This window comes from Myotis myotis, unplaced genomic scaffold (genome assembly GCF_014108235.1).
Source record: "Myotis myotis isolate mMyoMyo1 unplaced genomic scaffold, mMyoMyo1.p scaffold_m19_p_2, whole genome shotgun sequence".
NCBI classification, from domain to species: Eukaryota; Metazoa; Chordata; class Mammalia; order Chiroptera; family Vespertilionidae; genus Myotis; species Myotis myotis.
The window spans coordinates 53749577-53773402 of record NW_023416324.1 but is presented as its reverse complement, the minus strand read 5'-3'; the positions used below and the strand labels follow the sequence as shown (position 1 = coordinate 53773402).

The 23826-nt window shown below is 37.9% G+C and overlaps 1 protein-coding gene across 1 annotated transcript; it reads right to left on the bottom strand.

Moving 5' to 3' along the window:
* On the bottom strand, positions 1 to 23341 carry LHX8 (LIM homeobox 8). Its single transcript, XM_036347137.1, has 8 exons — positions 23153 to 23341; positions 22564 to 22725; positions 18766 to 18887; positions 16544 to 16764; positions 15928 to 16031; positions 10164 to 10259; positions 4075 to 4258; positions 1 to 232 (listed from the first exon to the last, which is right to left on the bottom strand). The coding sequence occupies exons 1-8, from the start codon at positions 23225 to 23227 to the stop codon at positions 156 to 158; spliced, it is 1041 nt and encodes a 346-aa protein (XP_036203030.1). The 5' UTR covers positions 23228 to 23341; the 3' UTR covers positions 1 to 155.
* Between the last annotated feature and the right edge of the window lie 485 nt (positions 23342 to 23826).

Here is a 23826-nt window from a genome sequence, read left to right as displayed (position 1 = left end):
TGCAGGCCAACTGTAGATACATACCTGGGTAGCAAAGTGATGTTGGAAATGCTTTAGGTGTTAAATAAAAATTAACACTAATCTTTTCAATGGTATTTTATACATAATAAATGACAAGTTTATATCCTTAATCATTTCTATCCCTGAAAAAGAAATTAGGTATGACTTATTGGCAGTTGTGTCATTGAATGGGGTAACAAGGGCTGGAGTCCAAGAGTTGTTGGTGAATGAGCTACAAAATAGAAAGAAATTTGTGGATCAGTTTTGTAGGGTGAATAAAACTGATTTAAAACAAACAAAAACAAGCCAAGGCAATGTGCTTTCATTACTCATTATAGCTGAGGGCACCAACCTACACTCATTCCACTGACCTCAGCAGAAGCAGTACCTTATTCAGCATCATGAGTATATTATTAAATGAGAATCTAGGATGGGTTTACCCCCAAATCTTTATTTTGGGCAACAAGATTTTGCCACTTTACTGTCCTCCATCCATACCCCATTCACTGCACTTTACCCTTCAGCTAGAAAGACTCATGAGCTTTGTTGGCAGAGATGTTGTCAGATTTCATATTGAAAGTGTGTTTATAGGATGAGTCCCCCCCCCCCAACCAAATTCTCATTTATGAATGTCTAACTGCCTCTTCCCTAAACATACATCAAACTACATTTGACTCAGTCAACACAAGTCAACACACCCAATTTTAATGCTAGTGTAAGTAAATGATTACAATGATATAGGCTCTTATTTTTTATTTAACTGAAACTTAAAATGAAGATTCCACTCTCAGCAACGGCTGCATTGCTTCAAACACAACCTCCCTCTGAGAGCAGCTAGGAAGCTAGACAACATTCTTTAAAATGTGTCTTAAGGCATATTAAAGAGACCAAGGCAGTCAACTCCCAGAGGAGGAGAGAAATAAAATGAGACTATTTTCCCCCAAGTTAGTGACAATTTGAAAATACGTGTCTGAGAAGTTTAGCAGAGTATTCAGGAGTTAGACAAGCTGGATAGTGGAAAACAAATATGAAAGATCAGGGTCCACTGAAGAGAAGCCCTAGTTAAAAACAGCAGAAACAAAATAAAACAAAACAAGCTAAATCCAACTTGTAGCAACCCAGAAACACACCATCCCTTCTGAGGACTGATGCCTGATTGGATTAAGTTGCTCTTCCCCTAGCCTACCTCCCTGCCAAAGGCGAAACTAAATACTCTCTGGTGGAAGATATTACCCAGAGCCTCAAATTATTTCTAGTTTTTCATACCCAACATCTGAAGTGCAATAAAATAAAATAACAAGACAAATAAGAGGACATGACTTTGGCTTACAAAAAAAAAAAAAAAGAAGACATGGCTTGGTTGAAAACAAAGAGGAAAAAACAATAATAGACCAGACCCACAAAAATCCTGATATTGGAGTTATCAGACATGGACGTTAATATAACTAAAGTTAGTATAACAATAAGTTTATTATGGAACAAAATGACAAAATAGATTATTTCAGCATAGAAGTTGGAACTGTATAAAACAATGAAACGGAAATTCTAAAACTGAAGTTACAATAACTAAAATTAAGAACTCAATGGATGAGTTTTATATATTAGATAGAGTGTGAATTAGTGAACTGGAAAATAGAAGGAAATAACCAGATTGAAGCATGGAAGATCAAAAGGCTGGAAAATATAAAATTTTTTCATAAGGGCTGAAACAATATTTGAAGAGACAAAAGCTGAGACTTTTTCATAATGAAATACTTGAATGACATATTCAAATAGCACATCTGGCGCATATTAATAAAACTGAAAACCAGAGAGAAAAATGCTGAGAAAAAAGACATTTACTTTCAAAGGAACATTAATAAGACGAACAGTTGACTTCACCAGTAAGTATCAAGTTAATTAACCATCCATATTCTACACAAGAGAGACAATGGAAGCCAGAAAACAATGTTATCATATCATCATCGTGCTGAAAAAAGATATCTGCCAACCTAGATTTCTACATATAGAGGAAATACCCGTTATAACTGCATCAAAACAAATACTTAGGAATAAACCTAACAAAAGATGTATAAGATTACTAAACAGTAAAGTCTAGAATATAAGAGAGCATTTGAAGATGACCTAAATAAATTGACAAACTAAGTTCATGATATGAAAGACAATATTACCAAGGTAGTAGTTTCCTATGATGGATTGTTTCAAAATATGAACTTCTTTCCCCTTTTTTTGCGGGGGAGAGGGGAGGCAGGTAGAAATTGATAAGCTGGAAAAAGTTATGGAAATGCAAAGGGTCAAGAATATGCAACACAAACTTGAATAACAATGAAATAGGAAGACTTGTTCAATTGCATATCATGAATGATAAGCCTAGCATAAGTGAAACAATTAGGTACTAATATAAAAATAAGTACACCAATAAAACTGACACATTATATGGATACTTAATTTATATCAAATGTGCTGCTACAAAGCAGCTGGGAAATTAGTATTTTTCATCAATATAACAATAAGCTTTGCTCCCAATCTCACACCACATACAAAATTCAATTCCAGATGGACTGAGAATCTAAATGTCAAAATAAAATAAAGTTTCTAGAAGACAATGCTGGTGGAATATCATCATTATCTTTGAGTAAGCACAAGTTCTTGAATAAGTCACCAAAAAAGCACGGCCCATGGAGGAAAAAACTGATGAAATGAACTACATTAATATTAGGAACTGTGCTGAACCGAACATACCTCAATAGAATAGAAAAAGGCAAGCCACTGAACAGGAGGAGGTATTTGCAACACATATAATCATTAAAAACAAACTTTGTATGCAGAATATAGCAAGAGTAAAAACAAATCAAGGTAAAAAGACAAGCTAATAGACCAATAGGCAAATGATATAAATAGGTTCTTCACAGGAAAATATATATAGCTGCTCAATGGAAAAAAATGTTCAATCTCACCAGTCACTGAGGAAAAGCAAATTAAAATAATGAGATAGCACTACACAACCACCAAATAGACTAAGATTAAGAAGTCACACCATATGAAGTGTTAGTGAGGATATGGAGTACCTTGAACTCTCATATGCTGCTGGCCCAAGTGTAAACTGCTCCAACCACTAGGGGAACTGTTAGGCAGAATTAACTAAATTTGAATATATGTATAGCTTATGACCCTATGTTCCATTCCCAGGTACATCCAAATAGAAGTGTGAATTAACATGTACCAAAAGGTATGTATAATAAAGTCCATAGCAGCGTATTTATAAAAGCCCAAATTGGAAACAGCACAAATGTCTATCAGCCATAGAGTGGATAAACTGTCATATAGTCCTACAGTAGAATTCTATATAACAATGAAAACAAACAAATCACTGGTTCTGGCAACAATACAGATGAGACTCATAACCAATGCAATTGAAAGAAGGACGACACACAAGAATACACTCCGCACGGTCCAAATTATATAAAGCTCACAAAGAGGCACAACTAAAACATGAGTTTAGAAGTCAAGGTAATGTTACTTTAGGAGGGCACATAAGAGAGGCTTTCGGGGTGTTAATCGTGCACTACTGCATCTGGGTAGTATTTACACGGATATGCTCATTTTACTAATTTATCAAGTTTTATACTTACTGTGCGTGCACTTTTCTTATGTATGTTTTATTACAATAAAAAAGTTTCTTTAATGAACTAAGTAAACTCCAATCTAAAAATCTGACTGTGAATACTTTCTCTGACCACATGAGAATAAATTATTTAAATACTTGTCAGGTGAAAAACCAAACAAAAATGTTTCCTAAATAGAAATCAAGCACTAAGAGTCATTATCAATATTTGTATTTTAGCTGAAAAGTGAGTGTTAAATTTGTCCCTTAAAATATAGTCACAGAAATAAGAACGTTTGGGTAGTTTTGCTCTCTACTACACGCCCCTCCCCCCACCAACACACACACAATATTTTTTTAGCTATTATTGAGGTAATATTTCAAACTGTGAATCTCATCAATAATCTAATATTTGAAGTTGTCAGATATCGACTCCTTGGGAGACAGCTGTTAAATGTTTGGATACCTACCATCCATATAACTATGCAGCGCAGTTAGCATCGTCCCATCTTGGGGCACGTAGGCAGAATACGCCATTTCTTCTAACATGGGCGGAGACAGCCTGGAGGGTGGGACAGATGTGACTGGGGCAGAGGAGGAGTGGTTGGGACTGACATGTTTCTTGTGGCGTGCTCTACAATTCTGAAACCACACCTGAGGGAGAAAAGCAATGTAGCTCTGTCACATCAGCTTCTGAGAACATCACAACTCCGTTTAGAAAGGGATGCCATCTCAGTGGCTCTCCCATACAAGCACAGCATAAATCTCAATAAGTTTTAGAAAGTTCTGTAGACAGAAGAGAAACACCTTTGTGCAAATATCAATGGTCATTTTCTTTACTCAATAACTATTTGAAGATGTACTTAAAAGCCAATTCTATACTAAACTAGGTGCTTTCCAAAATAAAAAGAGGCATGGGACTCAAAGAATTCCAGACAAAGTTTCCTGGGTTTTACTCCTGGCATTTGGGACAAAAAGAAAAACAGAAAAAGCCTTTCAAATAGAACTTCAAAACAAAAACAAAACAAAACAAAAAACCCACCACACAAAATCCAACAACAACACTACTAAATGTATTCTTAGGCACCTGCTGGACTTATTTCAAATCTTTTTTCAAATGCCTAAAATCCCTACTGAGAACTTAAAGCTTTCTACAAACCCCTTGATTCAGTGATTCCAGGCACATTTTAACCTGCTGGCTTCAATTTCTCCTACTGAATACATAGGCTATCCCCTAAGAAGCATGTTAAGGTCAGGCTTACAATAAGAAAAAAACTAGTAATACTTAAGTAGAATAAAATACAAACAAACCCACTGGAGAAACAGTTCACAAAATGTAAAGAGCTAACCATCTTTTTGTCATTCTTTCCCAGAAATAAAGAAAGCAAATTCAGGGCAAGCAGGTCAGGTAAGTAAGATTAGATTGCCCCGAATGCTTCCAGCAATAAACTGCCTATGACTGAACTCCCTGCCATTAGATAAAACTTGGACTATAGAGTGTTACTTTATTAAAATATCATAGCATTTATGTGCCATCACGCCAAAGATTCTGTAATGAGGAGAAAGAAAGTGTAAGGGGAAAAAAATTAAGGAAACTAAGAAAAAAAATTTAGGGTTTGGGACAAAGGCTGGGGAAAGGTCAGGGACATACATCTCTGCCCAGGGCTGGCAAAAGGGAATCGGAGCTAAATAACATGGAAAAGAAGGAAGCTGGGAAAAGATTTATCTGAAAAAGTTGGCTTGCCCAGCTGCTGTGGCTCAGTGGTTAAGCATTGACCTATGAACCAGGAGGTCATGGTTTGATTCCCGGTCAGGGCATATGCCCAGGTTGTGGGCTCAATCCCCAATGGGGGACATGCAGGAGGCAGCTGATCAATGATTCTTTCTCATCACTGATGTTTCTATCTCTCTCTCCCTGTTCCTTCCTCTCTGAAATAAAAATATTTTTTTAAAAAAGAATAGTGTCTATAAAAAAAAAGAAGTTGGCTATTTCTAAGTCACACCCTGCCCTTGGGACTCAAAAATAGAGGGCTGGTAAAGTATAAACTCAAAGGTTTAATGCTAAAGAAATAAAAATGAATGACATAATGGGTTGTGCAGCCCTGAGCAGGTGGCTGAAAGAAGTGCCCGAGGAATGTTTCAGGAACTAGACTTAGACATGTGTTGAAGAAAAGGAGTGGGAAGTCACAGCCTTCTCCCCCATCCTCTGGAGTGTTAGACCCTTAGGTACCTATGCAGAAACCACATCCAAAGTCTCCACTCACAGTTCTCTCCACAGGCTCCGGAACAATGGGTGCCACTGCTGTCATCACCCAGCCATGAAGATACACTCACACATTCTCCAATGTGTAAACGGGAACTGCTGCCACCTGCCTTTTCCAGGACAGCACCCAGAAGACATGCACCCAGAGGGCACATCTAACCTAATATACATGGCACTGTGGTTCCCTGAGTATCTTCAGAGTATCTTATATCTCCAAAAGATTAAATATTGGATGGAACCTACTCAACTGTTTAAAAAAAAATACAAGACTTTGGAAATAGATACGAAGAAGGCATGACATAAAGAACAAAATAGCTACCTTAATGCTGAATCAAATAGCTCCTTAGAAAGATCATCAACAGGTAGTCAGCAGAGAGAGATTTTTAAAAACGAAGTGTCATGTAATTTGCACAGCAAAATATAGCTGATGATACCAGACTTCAGAAAATAACTTCTGATGTGAGGGCTACCAGCTTCGGAATTCAAATACAAGTCCTTCTGACACTCCTCACTGACTTAAAAGTTATTCCTTCTGCTTTTCAAACCTCTAACAAGAGTTACATTTTCTTCTGAGCTATTGCTTCAATAGTTTTTGAATTCTACATTGTAAACCACATAATCTAGAAGTAGGTCATGTAGACACTCTGCAAAAGAAAAGACATGCACCCAGAAGACAGCATAAAATTAATCTCTTTGGAAGCTCAAAGAGTCAAATATAAAAATAATGTATGAAAAACATGGATTTTAAATTATTTGAAAGCATGGCATGATACTGATTTAAGAAAGCTGAGTAATCATTTAGGAGAAAAAAATAGAAAAAGCCCTTCCTCACATGTAACCAAATCAATTCCAGATAAATTAAAGTATAGGTGTGAATAACTGAAACCATAATGCTTAAGGAAACAAAAAGCCAATATTGATATCTCTCTCAGTAGAGAAACATAAAAATGGACAAAGCTATAAGAAAATAAATATTGAGAGGTTTGAATACATAAAAATATAAAAAATTCTATGTGGTGGAAAAATGAAAAGAAAATTGATGATTAGGTGGTAAGCACATAATACAATACATAGATGATATAGTGTAGAATTGTATACCTGAAATCTACATAATTTTATTAACCAATTTCACCCCAATAAATAAGGAAAATTGAACTATGAAAGTTTAACATGATAAATAGAAATCAATAAAAATAAGATGGGGAGAAAGGAAACAATCCAGTAGAAAAGTTGGCTAAAATAACAACATTATGTTAAAGTTCATTGATAATGGAAAAACTCAAATAAAGACAATGAGATTTTCTGACTATCAAATTGGAAAGGACATTAAAGAAGGATAGCAATAAGGATTCAAATAGTTGGGGAAGAGCAACTTTCATAAGTAACTACTGACAGAATAAATTGGTATGGATTTTGTGGAATTGATTTTTGTGCTATCAGTTAAGGGCCCTAAAAATGTTTTATCTTTTGACTCAATAATTCCACTTCTATAAATGTATCCTATCAAAACTATTGAACAAGTGTGCAAAGTATGTATACAATATTGTTCATTGAAGCATTCAAATGATAATAAAAAATTGGAAGTAAACTAAATTATTCTATGCTCAATATGTGCAGCAATAAAATTGATGTAGTTCTTAGTATGAAAAGATATTCCCAGTAAACATACTGAAAGAAATAGAACAGTTTTATTATTTTTCTAAAGGTACACAATTCATAATTCACCTATCTGAAAGGGTATGTCAACAGTGATTATAGTTAGATACAGAGTTCAAAATAAAATTATCCATCTTTATTCTATGATCTTAGTACAATGACAGTCTGGTCTGCTACTAATTTCCCTCTAAGTAGACTTTAGCTAGTGAAGGTGAGACTGTCTCTATGTATCAGACCACTGTTTCTATCTAATCTTTGCATACAATCTTATTTGCATATTAGAATCAAGGCCTAGTCATTAAAACTCTTTTCGTTAACTTTTCTAAAGTGTGTCCAGTGCTAGGAAGTAGGCTGGGCAAACAGATCATGATTACTTCTCAAGATCACAGTAATTAACTTTTCAAAAATACTGTGAAGGACTATATATTTAAATTATACACACACAGGTATATCCTATATAATAAAAGTGTAGTATGCAAATTGTCCCCTCAACTGGGAGTTCAACTAGGGGGTGGGGCTGGCAAGGGGAAGGGAGGGAGTACCCAGCCAGCCACCGCCAGCTGCTAGGGACCCTACCAGTGCACAAATTTCGTGCACTGGGCCTCAAGTGTACAAATATTATAGTGTGGGGCAAAAGTAGGTTTACAGTTGCGAATATAGTAAACAGTTTATTCTTGTATTATTACTTATTCATTATTGTATTATTTCCATAAGAACAATTGTTAACTTACTTTTGTAGACTCCATATGCATATATTTGTATGCTAGTACACCTTCCTTTGCTATCTTGTCAAAAATATTTAAATTCAATCCTCACATATCTTTTTCCTTTTTATTGAATTTATTGGATGACACTAGTTCTCCAACATATCATCTATACACTGTATTGTGTGTTCACCACCCTGTCAAAAATGGTTCCATCACCATTTTCCCCCTCATACCCTTCCTACACCCCACTCTCATCCTAATCCTCACATATTAAACGCCACTATCCAACAATATATACTTGCTCATACTACCAGTGACTGAAATACCTAAAAATTATATGAGAGATATCTGTCTGAGGTCTTTACTTCTTCAAATAATTAGAAAAAGGACTCATAAAACCCTCCATTTTACTTTGCTTTCAACTTCAAAATAATAAAATACATAGTAGTCATGAATCTGGCAGCTGCTGCAGAATATATAGCCTTGTAATAGACAGAAGCCCCAGCCAATTATGCCTGAAGGACCTCGATGAAGGAAGCTTCCCTTCCAGCCACAGGAAATCACTTCCTCCAATGGTAGTCCATGCCATCTGGATAGACTCTCCTACTGAGAAAGCTCTACATCATGAGTGAAATCTATCTTTTCCTTCATTCTCTTGCAGAGACCTGCTTCTGCTTGCATTAATTTCTCAACACTTTGAACTTTGAATGTTATTTAAAATTATTTTCCACTTCCCTGATCTCTCTTTAAGAACTTGGCAAGGTTGACCACCTCCATCTTGAACCCACCTCACTCCTTTGGCCTCCATAATGTTTCTACTCATTTATTCTGGCTGTTACGATGTTCCACTCAAACAGCACCTCTTGCCTTGCTCTCTCCCTAAAATCCATTCTTCACTTTTTACTGGCTATAATTCTTTCTAAAAGGTCTTCACCCAATCTCAGAGCATTAGATCTTTTTGCTTGAGTTCTGTTCATCCTCAAAAAATACCTGTTTACATGCCCAATGGCACCATCATTGCAGAATTAGCAGAGGGAAGAGGGAATTCATCTCCCTCCATATTACCAAACTAGCTTTCTTTTAACCTGAATATTCCTGTTAATCGCTCCATTCCCATGAATATCTTGACTTCAAATCTAAGAGTCACCTTTGACTTCTGCTTCCCCATTACAGTGTCTGGTCCTTTTCTTGTGTCTGCAGCATCCAGCACTTGCCATCAGTGGACAGTCAATAAAACGTTTCTTGATGAATTCTAGGCCACCTCACCCATTAACCTTCTTTTTAAAAAAATTACTCCTTTCCTGGACATCCCAATTAATATGCTTATTTCTATCTAGCCTCTCCCATCGCTAATTCATCCCAAGTGCTGTCAACAACCTTTTCTTCCTAAAATCACGTATCATGGCTTTCTCCTGAGAAGAAAAGAACTCTGCATTTACATACCTCTCCAAGATCGGCTCCACCAATTTCTTCTCCCACAATTTGCAAACGTAAATCTTACATTCTGACAAATTTGGTCTAGCTCATCCTTCCCTAACTTTGTTCACATCACTCCCTCTACCTGGATCTTTAACAGAGGCTATCAACGCCCTCTACACACACGCGCACTCACTCACATACACAGTCTTAGAAAAGTAGAAAAAACACTGACCTTAGAACCAGATCTAGCTTGGAACCTCGGTTGTTTTTTTTAGCCTGAGGACCATAGGGTTGCTGTGAGCAATGAATGAAGCAACTTGTACAAGGAGTCACTTAACAAATGACAGCCCAGCCCAAGCAGGCTAATTATCAAGTTAAAAAAAAATTATTTAGAGTGTGAAGTGACCTGAAATGAGAAACTAATGCTTTGGCAAGTCTTCACAAAGCAATGCACACTCATAAAGACCTAGAATAGAAATTTCAGTATCTCTTGATTAATGTTTAAAACAATCACCTGTATCACCCGTCTGCTCAAGCCTGTCCTTTCTGCCAGTTTCTGGAGGGTCTGGGCATCTGGGTTGTTGTCCTGAGCAAACTGTGCCTGCATCACCTAAAAATATATAAGTCGTAAGTAGCTAAAAAGAACCAATCTTCTGCACTTTGATGACAGGAGAGAAGACATGCACAAGAAAATGGGGTACTTATATTTTATTACATGAAAGTCAATATGGGGATGTATGTATAAATGAAAAGAGTGCACATTTTGTAAATTTACGCATAAGTTGCTATGTTAAGATCTTTAAAAAATAATCAATTTCAACATGAAAACTTGTTTCTCAACTATGCTTTAAAAATAAGCTCACCTTTTCTTTCTTTCCATACTTTAACTCACAAGCATAAGCAGTGTTAAGTCTATTTACTTTTTTTTCTGTTCTGTTAAAAAGTGTTAGCACTAGAGCCCTGGCCAGATGGCTTAGTTGGTTGGAGCATCATCACATACACCAAAAAGGTTGTGGGTTCGGTTCTTTGTCAGGGCACATGGCTGGGTCGTGGGTTCAATCCCCAGTTGGGGAGTGTACAGGAGGCAACCAAATGATGTTTCTTTCTTTTTCTTTTTCTTTCTTTCTCTCTCTCTCTCTCTCTCTCTCTCTCTCTCAAAATCAATAAACATATCCTCAGGTGAGGATTTTAAAAAAGTGTTAGCATTATAAAACTTTTAAAAATACAAAAATCATATACAATTATCTCTAACCTCTACTGAGCTAAATAGGTTCAAGGCCCCTACTACCATTTTTATTAGTCTGCAAATAGTACACAGCACAACAAATGTATTCCACTTAATTGCAACCATTTCACCGTTGTTTTAAGCACTTGCTCTAAGCAAAGAAATATCTGGAATCTTAAAAAGAGACACCCGTCAGCACTGAATAAGAATTCTTCAGGATCTAAACATCTATACATTGAAAAAGTCCCCAGATGATTCTGATGTAAATCTTTGGCTGGGAACCACTGTGCTAAGTGCTGTGAGATAGCAGAACATGAAAAAACTGCTCCTGATCTCAACTTTCCAGGGCAGAGATTCAGACATGCCCAGAACTACCAACAACATAAGTTTGAGAGAGGTGTGGAAAGCATTTGAAATCTTGCTTCCTGGCATATGTTATCACAGTTTCACTCAAATAAAATCTTATAAAAGTTAAGAGAGCCCTAACCAGTTTGGCTCAGTGGATAGAGCATTGGCCTGTGGACTCAAGGGTCCAAGGTTCGATTCCAATCAAGGGCATGTACCTTGTTTGCGGCCACATCCCCAGTGGGGAGTGTGCAGGAGGCAGCTGATCGATGTTTCTCTCTCATCAATGTTTCTAACTCTCTGTCCCTCTCCCTTCCTCTCTGTAAAAAAAAAAAATCAATAAAATATATTTTTTTAAAAAAAGCTAAGAGAGAGAGAGAGAGAGAGCTGTGGTGGGGGGAAGCACCAGAATAAATGCATAAATTAAGAGCTTTCAGATTTTTTTTCAGAAAAGTTTAACCATGGGAATCAAATGGGACATTTTTATTTTATTAGTTAAAAGTCAATCAATCCAGGGAAGTATTATCCTATATAATAAAAGGCTTATATGCAAATCAACCGAACGGCAGAATGACCAGTTGCTATGATGCACACTGACCACCAGGGGTCAGTCGCTCAAGGCAGAAACTGCCCCCTGGTGGTCAGTGCACTCCCACAGGGGGAGTGCCTCTCAGCCAGAAGCCTGGTTCATGGTTGGCGAGCACAGCTGTGGTGGTGGGAGCCTCTCCTACCTCTGCAGCAGTTGGACATCTTCTGAGGACTCCCGGACTGCAAGAGGGCACAGGCCGGGCTGAGGGGACACCCCTCACCCCCCACTGAGTGCGTGAATTTCATGCACCAGGCCTTTAGTAGCTGGTGTGGCTCAGTGGTTGAATGTCAACCTATGAATCAGGAGGTCACGGTTGGATTCCTGGTAAGGATGCATGCCTGGGTGGTGGGCTTGATCCCTAGTAGGGAGTGTGCAGGGGGCAGCCAATCATTGATTCTCTCTCAACATTGATGTTATGTTAGAAAGAAGAGAGGGAGTCTGGCATGCAACATGATTGTGCATGTCCATGGGCATGGGATGAGGGTGGGTGACCAACCTAACTAAAGACGTTAAGCTCTGCTGGCCTGGACACCATTGCAGCAGGCCATACGGATTACATTCTCCACTATGACCCTCATTTAATATTTACTATCTTTTGCCAGTGCCCATCTCAAAGGATAGCTAAATAAGTCATTGGCAAATTTAGTTTTCCCTAGCTGAAAGTGAGTTTTCTGAGGGCAAAGGGAATGTCTTATTATTCAAATTCCCCTTCCTGTCAATAGTGTTTGTGCTTGTGTTTGTGACAGAATGAACCTTGATTGTGGGAGGAAAATCTGAAGATAGTGTGGTTCACCAATGTTGTTCTCGGAAATCTTAAGAGGTTTACAAATTATATAATTTTTTTTCCCAGTTAATTTCTCTCTGATTAGTGACTCTTCCAGAAAAAGATATTCCTGGCTTCCTGTCCAACTTTGTCCACATATTCACTATAAACAGTACCTATGTTTTTGGTTTAAAAATGGGTGGAATCAGACTAAAAGTTCATAATTTCACTCAGTTCACTTCATTCTTCCTTTTCTACTTCAAATGTGTTATTTCATATGCAAATACAGTGGTGTTTATAGGAGGCTGAGTGTGTAAATTTCAAAGAGAAAAAAGAATGAGCAAATTATCTTTGTGTTTTTTGTTTTTTTAATTTTGAAGGAGAAAAGCATTTGCTTTCAAAGCCACTATTGATAATTTATAGAACAAAAACAGCATGCATCTCACAAATGCATTTCAAATTCACAAGTTTAATCATAGAACCAAATTACATTAAATAAAGCAATTTCTCATCAAGGAATAAAGCAAAACTTAAATCAACACTGATGGTTTAGGATTGGATTATGCTAAAGGAAAAGTAAGATGTACTTATCAGTGTTTAGCCTCAGAAAAAAAACACACACAACCCTTTGAATTTGAATTAGTTTTATTATTCTCGTCACTAATGATGCCCAAACCCATCCTACTTTTAACATGGTCAAGGAATAAGCCTGTAGAGACACTCATCATTTTAAGGCCAGAAATTCTACCAGAAATGTCAGGATTCTGCAAAGTAGCAGCAGACCAACTGGATCTGAAAGTAGATTAAAGTAGGTGCCAACCTTGGCACGTTTAGCATTGATGATCATTGAGCAAGTGCACCTAACTACTACAGGCAAACCATAATAGTGGCTGAAACGTCTTAAATATCATTCCTACAAATAAAACAATATTTGAAGTATTTTTTATTTTATTTTGTAAGTGTGAAATGACTTTTTCTTCCCATAAGTTTCTAAAGAATTTTGGAAATTTTTCTTGTTTATTCCTCCCATTTTAATTCTCCTCTGTTTAACTCTACTACTTCATGTATTATCTTGACCTACAGATTACCTATCATGCTTTGTTATTTTACTGAAAGGTAGGACAATTTGATAATGAGGTTACATCACCTGATTTATTAGAGGTTCTGACAAAATATAGTAATTTGTCTTTTTAAAAAATCTATAGCTATTCCAGATTCCTAAATTATAAAGAACCACTTGAGGACAGGATGGAGCCTCATTTTTTTCAGTCATTCCTGGAATAGGTAAATACTAGTAGAGATTGAATAAATGAGAGCATGCTTTGAAAGCATATCATTTCTGCTTTCATTTTTCAAAACTGATGATTCTGATACAGATTTTTAAAAACATGGTTCACAGTACATTTTTAAAAATATCTTCACCTGAGCATGTTTATGGATTTTTATATGGAGAGAGGTAGGGTGGGGGGAGAGAGAGAAAAACATTGATGTGAGAGAGAAACATTGATTGTTTGTCTTTTGATGTGCCCTGACCGGGAATCGAACCTGTAAACTTTTTGGTGTACGGGATGCCGCTCCAACCAGCCGAGCCACCTAACCAGGGCCACCACACATTTTCATATAATAATGCTTGATTAAATAGTTTGTGTACATTTGCAATTAAAACCATAAGGCCATCTACAAGACTGCACTCTTCTGTTCTAGCTGCGGCTGCCATTAAATTGAGTGTTGTTGGGCACAGATTCATAGTCTCCTCCGAGGCCCAGCAAAATGAAAAGACCAGAGGTTTGGGGAGCAGGGTCCAAATCTCTTCTCTGCCATTCCCTTGGCAATCTGCCCTGAGGAAAGTTCCTGCACCTCTTGGATGAGGTTACCTACATCAAGGACTTGAAAGAATTAAGGGAGAAAATGCAGAGAAATGCCTGTCATAGGACTGGGGGCACAAAGTTCTCCACAAATATCATTCCCTTTTTATTTAATCAGTATTTATCTTCCTATATGAGATTACCTAAAGTGGTTTCAAATTTTCCCAATTGTAATGTTAATAATAAATTATATATGATATTAGAGTTATCAGTTTTATAATTAAAATGATAGCCAGCCCTTATGGGAATGGCTGACTTTAAAAACAGAATATATTTTTACTAGAGATTCCATTTTCTCACACACCTTTTAGCTACTGGGTCTTCTGCTGCCAGGAAATATCACCCACAGGCACTCATGTCTCCTAAGTTAGGGCTTTTGGTGATCTACATTGCAATCCAATGAGGTGTCCAGTAAAGCAAGGTTCAAGCAAGAGATATATCTTTCATTTGTTTTATCTTCCATGTATTACTTATTGGCCATGTATTCTATGCCTAAGTTAAGAAGTCCAAAACAATCTGAAAGTTTTTCAGAATGGCTTTAGATTTTAATGCCAGATTGCTTTCCAATATCATTAAGTTGCCTTGGAATATCTGTGCCACAGCAAGGCTTCTTTGTTAATCATTCTCAAAATAAAAATTATCTTCTTGAAACACTTGTATTCATCTTAAATACTGGAAAGTCTTAAAATATTATATGTGACTTTTCAAAAATTACCTTCACTTATTTGTTAACATTATATAAATACCCTTTAAAGTGTGAGCTGAGACGGATACAACGTATAAAACATCCAGCGATACATAGTAGGTGCTCAATAAATGCTACTTTACTTTAACATGAAATACCTCAGCCACATTAATCTTTTAGAAAACATAATTTTTTATCTTAAAAAATGCCAGAAAGAGTCATTATATGTGTAGACTTAAATATAAAGTAAGCAGTAATTATTTAATAGTTTTCTTGATAATTTTCATAAACCAAAATCTATGACAATTATACTTAGGGCAACTAAGCTGAAAATAATCCCTCCCTTTTCAGGGGACATAATCAACCTACTCAGAAAATGTATAATCTTGTCCATTAAAAGACTCATTGCGGTTTGTTAAAAAGATGAACACGTCAGTGTCCCATAGACTCACACACATATTGTATGACTCTTTCTGTTGATTCCCCAAATATTTTGTTTGCTATTGCAATTATATGTAGTAATGTAAATGCCTGGGTTAGACTGATTTTATCAGGAAGTCAGGACAGACTAACATTTTGCTTCCACTTTGATGTCAATGCCAACAGATCCCAGAAAAACAAAGCTTGAATGAACACTGATAAATACTTTAGGGCCAAATGTATATTTCATGCATTCACCAAGTTTTTCCCACACAAAGCATAAGCTAACCTTTTTGAAAACATAAACATGATTTTAGACAGCATAAAGTTGTTTTTTGGAGGGTAGGGAGGGGCTTCAAAAATCATAAATTCATTGTCACGTCTACCTGGAGCTGATCTGCCGTAAAGCTGGTCCGAGCCCTTTTTGCTGGTTTTGGATGATTAACATCTTGCTCTGTGAGGAGGGCACCTTCCACACTAATCCCGTTGCCTACATTTAAAAAACAGACCGCACATGTTGGTAACTCAGGTGGGTTCAGCAGTCATGCAATAAGAGGTTTCTTACGTCTACTGGCTTGGAGTAAAACTAAACATCTAGATTGCCAAACCCCTTAAGTTTTTAAACACACTAGAAATAGACTGTTAAAACAGTAATCCATATGTAGGCTTGAGCACTTAGTCACAAGGGCAAAACGTTAGAAGTACCCATCTAAAGCTCATCCTTAGGAAGGCAAAGACAGGGAAATGACTAGTTACAAAAAGCAAATCAGAATCTAAACTCAAGTCCTTAGACTGAGAATACTGCACAATGCTAATACACATGGCATGGCTTTCCCGGTAAATAAACAGATGGAGACTGCCACGAACAGTAAAGTGCTTAATGAGTTTTACCACAATTACACTGCACAAAATAATGCATTAAAGGGATCTGGAGGAAAAACTGTTTTTATTCCTGTATTCACTGTTCCAAAAGACTCAAAAGTATTTTAAGTATATATTTACCATTTTCCACTTCTCTTTTTAAATTATCCAGCATGCAGTCATAATGCACTCTGCACAGGACTTTCTCTTCCACCAAAGCAAACTCCTCTCCCGTGGAAAGTTGCCTTTTGCAAGAAAAGCAGGCAAAGCACGCCAAGTGATAGACATTGCCCTTGGCCCTCCGGACCCAGTCAGTAGAATGGATGTGCCTCCCACAGCGAGAGCAGCGAGTTCCATACCTTCTACATAAACAGAAGGGCGGGAGGTGAAGATTTAATGCTCGGTGACATATTCATCAGTTTGAGATTAAACCAGTGTGTTACATTACTCATTGGATTAAGCTAAGTATTTAAATCTTTTCAAAATAAAACAGGACTCGATTATTTTTCTAAGTCAGTATGGTAAGCAATCAGGATGCGATATGGTCATAATTCAAACCTATATGTAAAACAAAAACTTCTCATTATTACCTTAAAGGAAGATTGGATTTTTTTCTTTTAATATAAATGAAATATATGTTTCAATATCTCTCTTGTAACAAATATCAGTGCATTTTAAGAGACCCAAGATACCACACACACACACACACTCCAGATTGAAACCGAAAAATACAAAAGCACACCACTGAAGATATAAATATTGATCTCTTAAAACCAAGTTGAGATCATTAGAAAATACTTTAAATACCATTTTTAAGTTAAAACATTGTAATATTTGAAATTGATATTATAAAAGAATGAGGAAAACAGAAATCGTTCACCCTGGAAAGAATGAAAGGAAGGAAAACTCAGAAAATATTTCCTTTGGTGAATAAACTATTGCATTGCTAATCACAGGAAGATGGGAAATATAACCTAAAACTTCCAGAGGCACATCTGAACATTAAATGCAGATTAATCTTAACAAAATGCCAGATGTAAATATTTCTTTTTTCTCTTAGTCCAAGTGACTCTTTGCCACATCTCCTTTCACAATCGTAGTCATGGCTTGGCATATCCATGTCCAAGATAAGTATATATGTCTGATGTCTAGTCATTAATATATCTTTAGAGGTATTGCCATTTTTAAAAAATTAACCTGAAAAACTGAATCCTAAAAACATATTTCAGAATATAAAATATGAAGCATAAAAACATCCCAAGGAACTAGACCTTCAGTAAGCCTCTGAAACCAAATCTTTCAAAAGACTTTAGATTACCATAAAACATTAAGATTAGCATATCCTAAATGAAAGACCAGGCAAATTGCTACTATTTTTTTGAGGAAATGGAAAGCATACCTGATGAGAAATAAAAATTTTTGGTAATTATAAAATTCTGTGCCTTTATAAGATAAAGGACTCTGGATTTTATGAAGTGCTTTCAATTACCTACCAATTTATTCAAATCAATTACTAAACTCTCTGAAATCAGTTTTGAAATTGGGAATAAACAACATAATTTGTATTACAAACTTTATTATATAATATTAACTTCCCAATTTCACAATGAACATTCTTCTTCATTTGGAAATGCAAATTTAAAAATATGGTAATTTTTTAAAGTCATGCTTTAAAAATGGGTTAAGACTTGAGTTATATCCTGGAAGAAACTGTCTATTTAAATAATTACAAAGAAATGACACAGAGAAAATGTTACATTTAATAACTCAGGCAAATATAATCTCACAAAATAAAGGTCAAAGAACAGACAAAAGAAACAGGATTTTTAAGTGGAATATTTAGATTTGGTACATTTCTGATACTGGAACAGTCAATTCTGATTAATTTGGTTTATCACAGTCTCAAAACTGCTGACATTTTATAGGTGTATAACGAGGGATCATCCTACAGTAAACGGGTAAAAGCTTAAACAAAACCTGGATTTGCCCCCCATAATTATTTCATCTTACCACTCTCCCAAACCAGGGGCTTTCTCATTATAAGTCATCTTATATTTCATATTTTGTATCTACGCACAGCAAAGAAGTTCTTAATACCTAAAAATTTCATTTACCAAAGTGGGAATAATTATCTAAAAATCATTTTTGTATACTGAAGTCCTAAAACATCTAAACATGCTTATTTATTTGTTGTAATACAAATGATACCTCAAAGATATAAAGCATTCTCATTTTGAAATATATTACATAAGAAAAACTGGGCTTCGATAAATAACACTGGACAAGAAAGTCTATTTACAAAATTCTCTTTGCATAAGAATTTTTTAGAATATTTACTTACTAAAAAAAAAATCACAGTGTACCTGAAATAATCAAGTTTGCAGAAAATGTCCTTGTCTTTAATATAACAACTGGTATGCCTTCCTAAGGAGGTTCTGCAGACACTGCAGGAGAGACACCGAACATGCCAGCACAAGTCATTCACCTGTGAAGGAAAAAGGGGCAGGATGAGAACTCATTCTAATATTTAAGAGGATAGTCATTGGTTTTGTGTATTAGGCAAAATTTAAAAAGCTGGCCCCTTCATGTTTTAATGCACACTCTGAATGTTTCCATTGAAAAGGTGTGATTTACACAAATATGTGTGTAGATATATCTCCTAGACCCAACCAGAAAATCACAATAACATATTCTACATCTTGTGTTAAAAAGGTGTCTTTTTTTAAATTCCTTTAAAGATTTCATGTGTTTTTTGGTTTTTGTTTTTGTTTTTTTTTTTAAATGGAACTTCTATGAACACAGGGAAAATTCCTGAACACTTTAAAGTCCTACATACTGGTTTATTTTTTCTTTTACCAAATTCTTCCCACCATGAAACTTATTAGCCAAAGAAACCAAACCACATAACTTCTCAATCTACTTTTTTGGCCAAATTATTATACAGTGTGCACTGGTTAAAATGAGAGAGGAAGACAGTGATAAAGAAGTTTTCTTAAGATAAATACTTACCCTTAAAAAGAAGTCAGGGAATCCATTTTGCTTACAAAACAGAAATGCTAAGGTAGATGTAAATGTTGATATGGCAGAAGCTCTGGCTCCGTTTAACATTAAATAAGAGAGTCAAGGAGTAAAGTATTGCAAACCCTACTTAATGATTTGACTACTGGAGAAAAAAATAAAGCTAATTATAAGTGGTTTTAAAAAGGCACCCAAGCATTGTTTGCCATTTATACTTCCAGAAATGAGGCATAAAATGGTGACTTAATAAATCACAGCCCTTTATATTTTCTAAGTAAGAAGGTGAAATATTACCAGTTCAGGGAACAAATCGTAATTACCCCTCACCATAAACTGTTGCCATCACTCTATAAGCACAACTTTAACCTTGGAGAATAAACATGAGTATTGGATTGAACTTGCCTTAATGCAGTCTCCTAAAGTTTGCTCTTGTGAAATGGACACAATGACTAGGTTTATGCTTAATTAAGTTTAATGTAAAAGAACAGCAGTGATGCAAAAACAAAAGTTACACTCTACAAATGGATCTAATGCTTAAAATAGGAATTAGGTAATTTGGAAAAATATGAAATATACCTTTTGCTACACTATTTCATAATAAAGATGATCTGTCCAAATTCTATCAGATTAGCACTACTATTCATGAAATATAAAAGGTACTTTGAAGCTGAAAAAGAAAAGTTTCACTGGCTTTTAATTAGTTATGCGTCTCTTTCCAAAGCATTAGTGAGAGTATCATTTGGGTAAAATTTTTAAAGTCTTAAGTTTTGTTATAAAAGATGTATATAGTCACTATACTGGAAAACAGCAAAGAAGCAATAAAAAATATTAACAATGGTGAGTACTGCCCTGGAAATAAATATATATTTCCATTCTATTATTTTCCTAAAAGGGGCCCAATTAAAGATTAGAAGTATGGACTTCCTTTCATATTCCACTGTTTAGGGCCTTCTTCTGCATTTTTATCTTATCCAACCTTTAAAAACAAACAAACAGAAAACAAAGGTAGATTCAGGCTTTAGGGCAGAGTTATGACAACCCTCCAATTCCCTAAAGCTAGACCCAGTGCCTGATTTTCCACTTTCCTCAAAGTTTACTTTAAAAAACAACAACAAAAACAACCTCTTTCATCTTCCCTTTCCCCACCTCCAGAGGAAAGTAAGAAGAGAGCCTTCCCTGAAGGCTGGTATTGATCCAATCTGTACATGTACTAGTATATGAATGTAAGACCAAGCCAGAAAACCACCCAAACAGCAGGGCACTGAAGTATGAGATGGGGCAATAGAAGCATCTACTTCCTCTTGTACTTTTTTGTGCTAACTCCATTTTATTTGCCTCATGATATAGTGTTTTTCTATATTAAACAATTTACATCCTCAAATACTCTACTACATCCAATAATAATTATTTTTTAACCAGTGATTTTAATTCAAATATGTCTGGATAAGGACTCAAAATGGGGGAAAAAAGAATTCAGGGTTTTTATATAATCATAAAGTATTAAACTTTTGTTAGAGCTAATATACTAATATGTACAAGAAGGTAGAATAAGACTGTACATATAAGACTTCATTGGGAGGACTCCAGTCCTATTACAAAGGAAAGCTTAGGTAACTTAGATATTTCATGTAATGCAAATATATAATAATATATACACATATTTTAACGTATATAAGATGAACACTAGAAACTATTTCAGAGGGTGTGTTAAGAGTCACTTTGTAATAGGTTTTTCTTGATCCTCTCTACTATGAAGTGTTAAAGCCTTTATAGATCCCTTTAGAAACATTCTTAAATATTATACTAATTATTGAGAGGGCTCATTGAAAATAAGCTCCTTTTTGATCCAAAAGATGCTTTTTAAATATACAAAAAGGCTCCATGTCTAGAAACATTGAAAGGGGGATCTTAAGAATACAGATTTAAAGAGAAAGCCATGTTAATTTTTCAGCTTTAAGAATTAACCACTGATAAAAACAAACTCAAGTCACTTTTCAAAGAAGCACAAAACTTCTTTTGGTGCTTGATGCGGGTTGTATCTATAGGGTATCATTTCCACTTTACAGATGAAGCAGTTCTGATTGAGGTAGAAATTTAAAGAACCCCACTAACTTGCTTTTTGAACTCAGACTCTTCGTAATTAATATTATTTTTTGAAAAGCTGGGGGTGAGGGTTTGGTGGAGACAGAATAGAAAGTGAACTGGTTTGCTACTAATTCAGTGTAGGAGAGACCATTAGTTTAAACAGTGGTTTTAAAGAGCGATTGAAGTTGAAAACCCACAGCATGAAGATTAAGACACGTGGGACCATGATCCTGCAGGCAATGACATGAGTAACCGTGCCTGCCAGAATTTATACTCCAAAACTCCCCCACAGTATTTTCAGAGAAGTAAGACAAATTAAGACAGACAGTCTACTCTCAAACCGTTTGAAGCACTTCATCCCAGGCTTCTCTCTTTTTCTTCCTAACTTGGCATCAATTTCCATTTCCTCCCCTACACACTGGAGATAACATTTTTTTAAAGCATTGGGTGGCCTTTAAGTATTAAATCTTAATGACAGGACTGAGGTACTGAAATGGTTTCAGGTAACAGTAAACAAACAGAAGACTATATGTTAAAAAACAAAAAAAAATCTGTCCAGAAAAGAGCCTTTTAGGGCAATTTACAATGGTTCTCACCAAAGTAGACACTGCAAAGTGGAATCAGCCGACTTGTTCCGACCTAGAACTCTCAGAAGCAGGCCGGTGTGGGGATGTTACCCGGGCGAGGGACCTAGGGAACCCGGGGCTCATGATACACAGTCCGGCAGACCCCGTTTCAGAAAGGGTAGAAGGGTTTCTCCATTTCTGTTCCTCTACCAGGTTGGCGGCTGACTCCGGTACACACACCCGAGGTATGGAGGTGTCTGCACTTCTAGACCCAGACGGTCACAGGGGAGCTCATTTGCAACAACTTGGGAGATTCTAAGACTTCTTCCCCAACTCTTTCCCACCGCGGGAGTTGCCCTGGATTGGTCTATTTTGCTTTGAAAGCCTACAACCTCAGGGGAGAATGTGAATGGAACAGAGGGAACAAATAAACGTTTCCCTTTTCCCAGGGTTACCAGGGTACCCGCTCCGGGCCTGGCGGCTCCGCCCTACCTTGAGAAGGTACTTGTCCACGATCTCCAGGCCGCAGCTGTTGCACACACACTTGCCAGGGGGACAGACGGAGCCCGAGGCCATGGACCGGGGCGAGGACGACGGGGACAGCGGGGCCGAGGAGGAGCACGAGTCCTCGTCCCCCGCTCCCTCGGGGCTCACCTGCAGGAAGCCGCGAGGCGCGGTCGCAGGCGGTTCTAGACCCCTCCTCCCCCTCCTCCTCTCCTTATCCCACGGATCCCTGGGGCTCCCCCACCGCCTCCCCCTTTCTCCAGCAACCCCCACCCCCACTTTCTGCCCAGTTCGTGAGGTCTCACTTCTCTGCCCTCACCCCCGGTCCAGAGTCCAAGCCCCAGCCACCACCCACTGGGGCTGCGACCCCTGACCTCCAGGACCCAGGGCGCCCCACAACCCTGCCCAGCTCGCCACGCCGGCTCAGCTTTCCTCCCCGCCCCGGACCCTCCCTCCACCCGCTCCCCGCGGGCCAGTGGGGCCCGGGCAGGAGCGCGGGACAGCGGCCCTTCTCCCCCGGCCGCCTCCCCGCCTCGGCCAGGTCTGCCAGCACCTGCGCCCCTCCCTCCCCACTCACCAGGCCCTCTTCCCCGGCGCCTTTGCGAGTCCTCCCGGCCGCCAGGGCTGCAGTCCGCCCGCACTCTTCCGACATGAGCCCCCGGCGCTGCGGGGCGGGAGTGGGGAGAAACAGAGGAGAAGTTCAGAGCCCGCACGCCCGGCGCCGAGCCTCCGCTGCCTTGCGCGCGGGGCGGACTAATGAAGGCCCCGCGCGCCGGCCGTGCGTGCAGCCGTCAGGGCTCCCGGGCCGGCTCCGCGGACGGCGGCGGCGCAGCCCCGGCGCGTGGCGAGGCGAGGCGAGGCGAGGCGGCCACCCGAGCGGCGAGGGCTCGCCGGGCGCGCGGCGGAGCTCTCGGGGCGCAGGCTCCCCAGCTCTCACCGGGGCGCGCTGGCTCCCCGCCCCCCTGCCGGGGGTAACAAGTTAATCATCATCATCCCCGCACAAAGCACGTTCTCTCTAGACGTCAATCACGGCGGGGCTGGGCTCCCCGGGCTAAATGGGGTGCACGGAGGGGAGAGGCAGGGTGGGAGAGAAGAAAAGGGGATTGGGGAGGGGATGGGGGAAGAAACTTGATTTCTTTAATAACCTCAATTAAAAGAGCAAGACATGTTGTTTTTTTTTTTAAGGGGGCTTTTTGAATTGGATAGCCCGAAAGGTGAAGAGGTTTAATAGGACACTTGAAGGCTAATTAC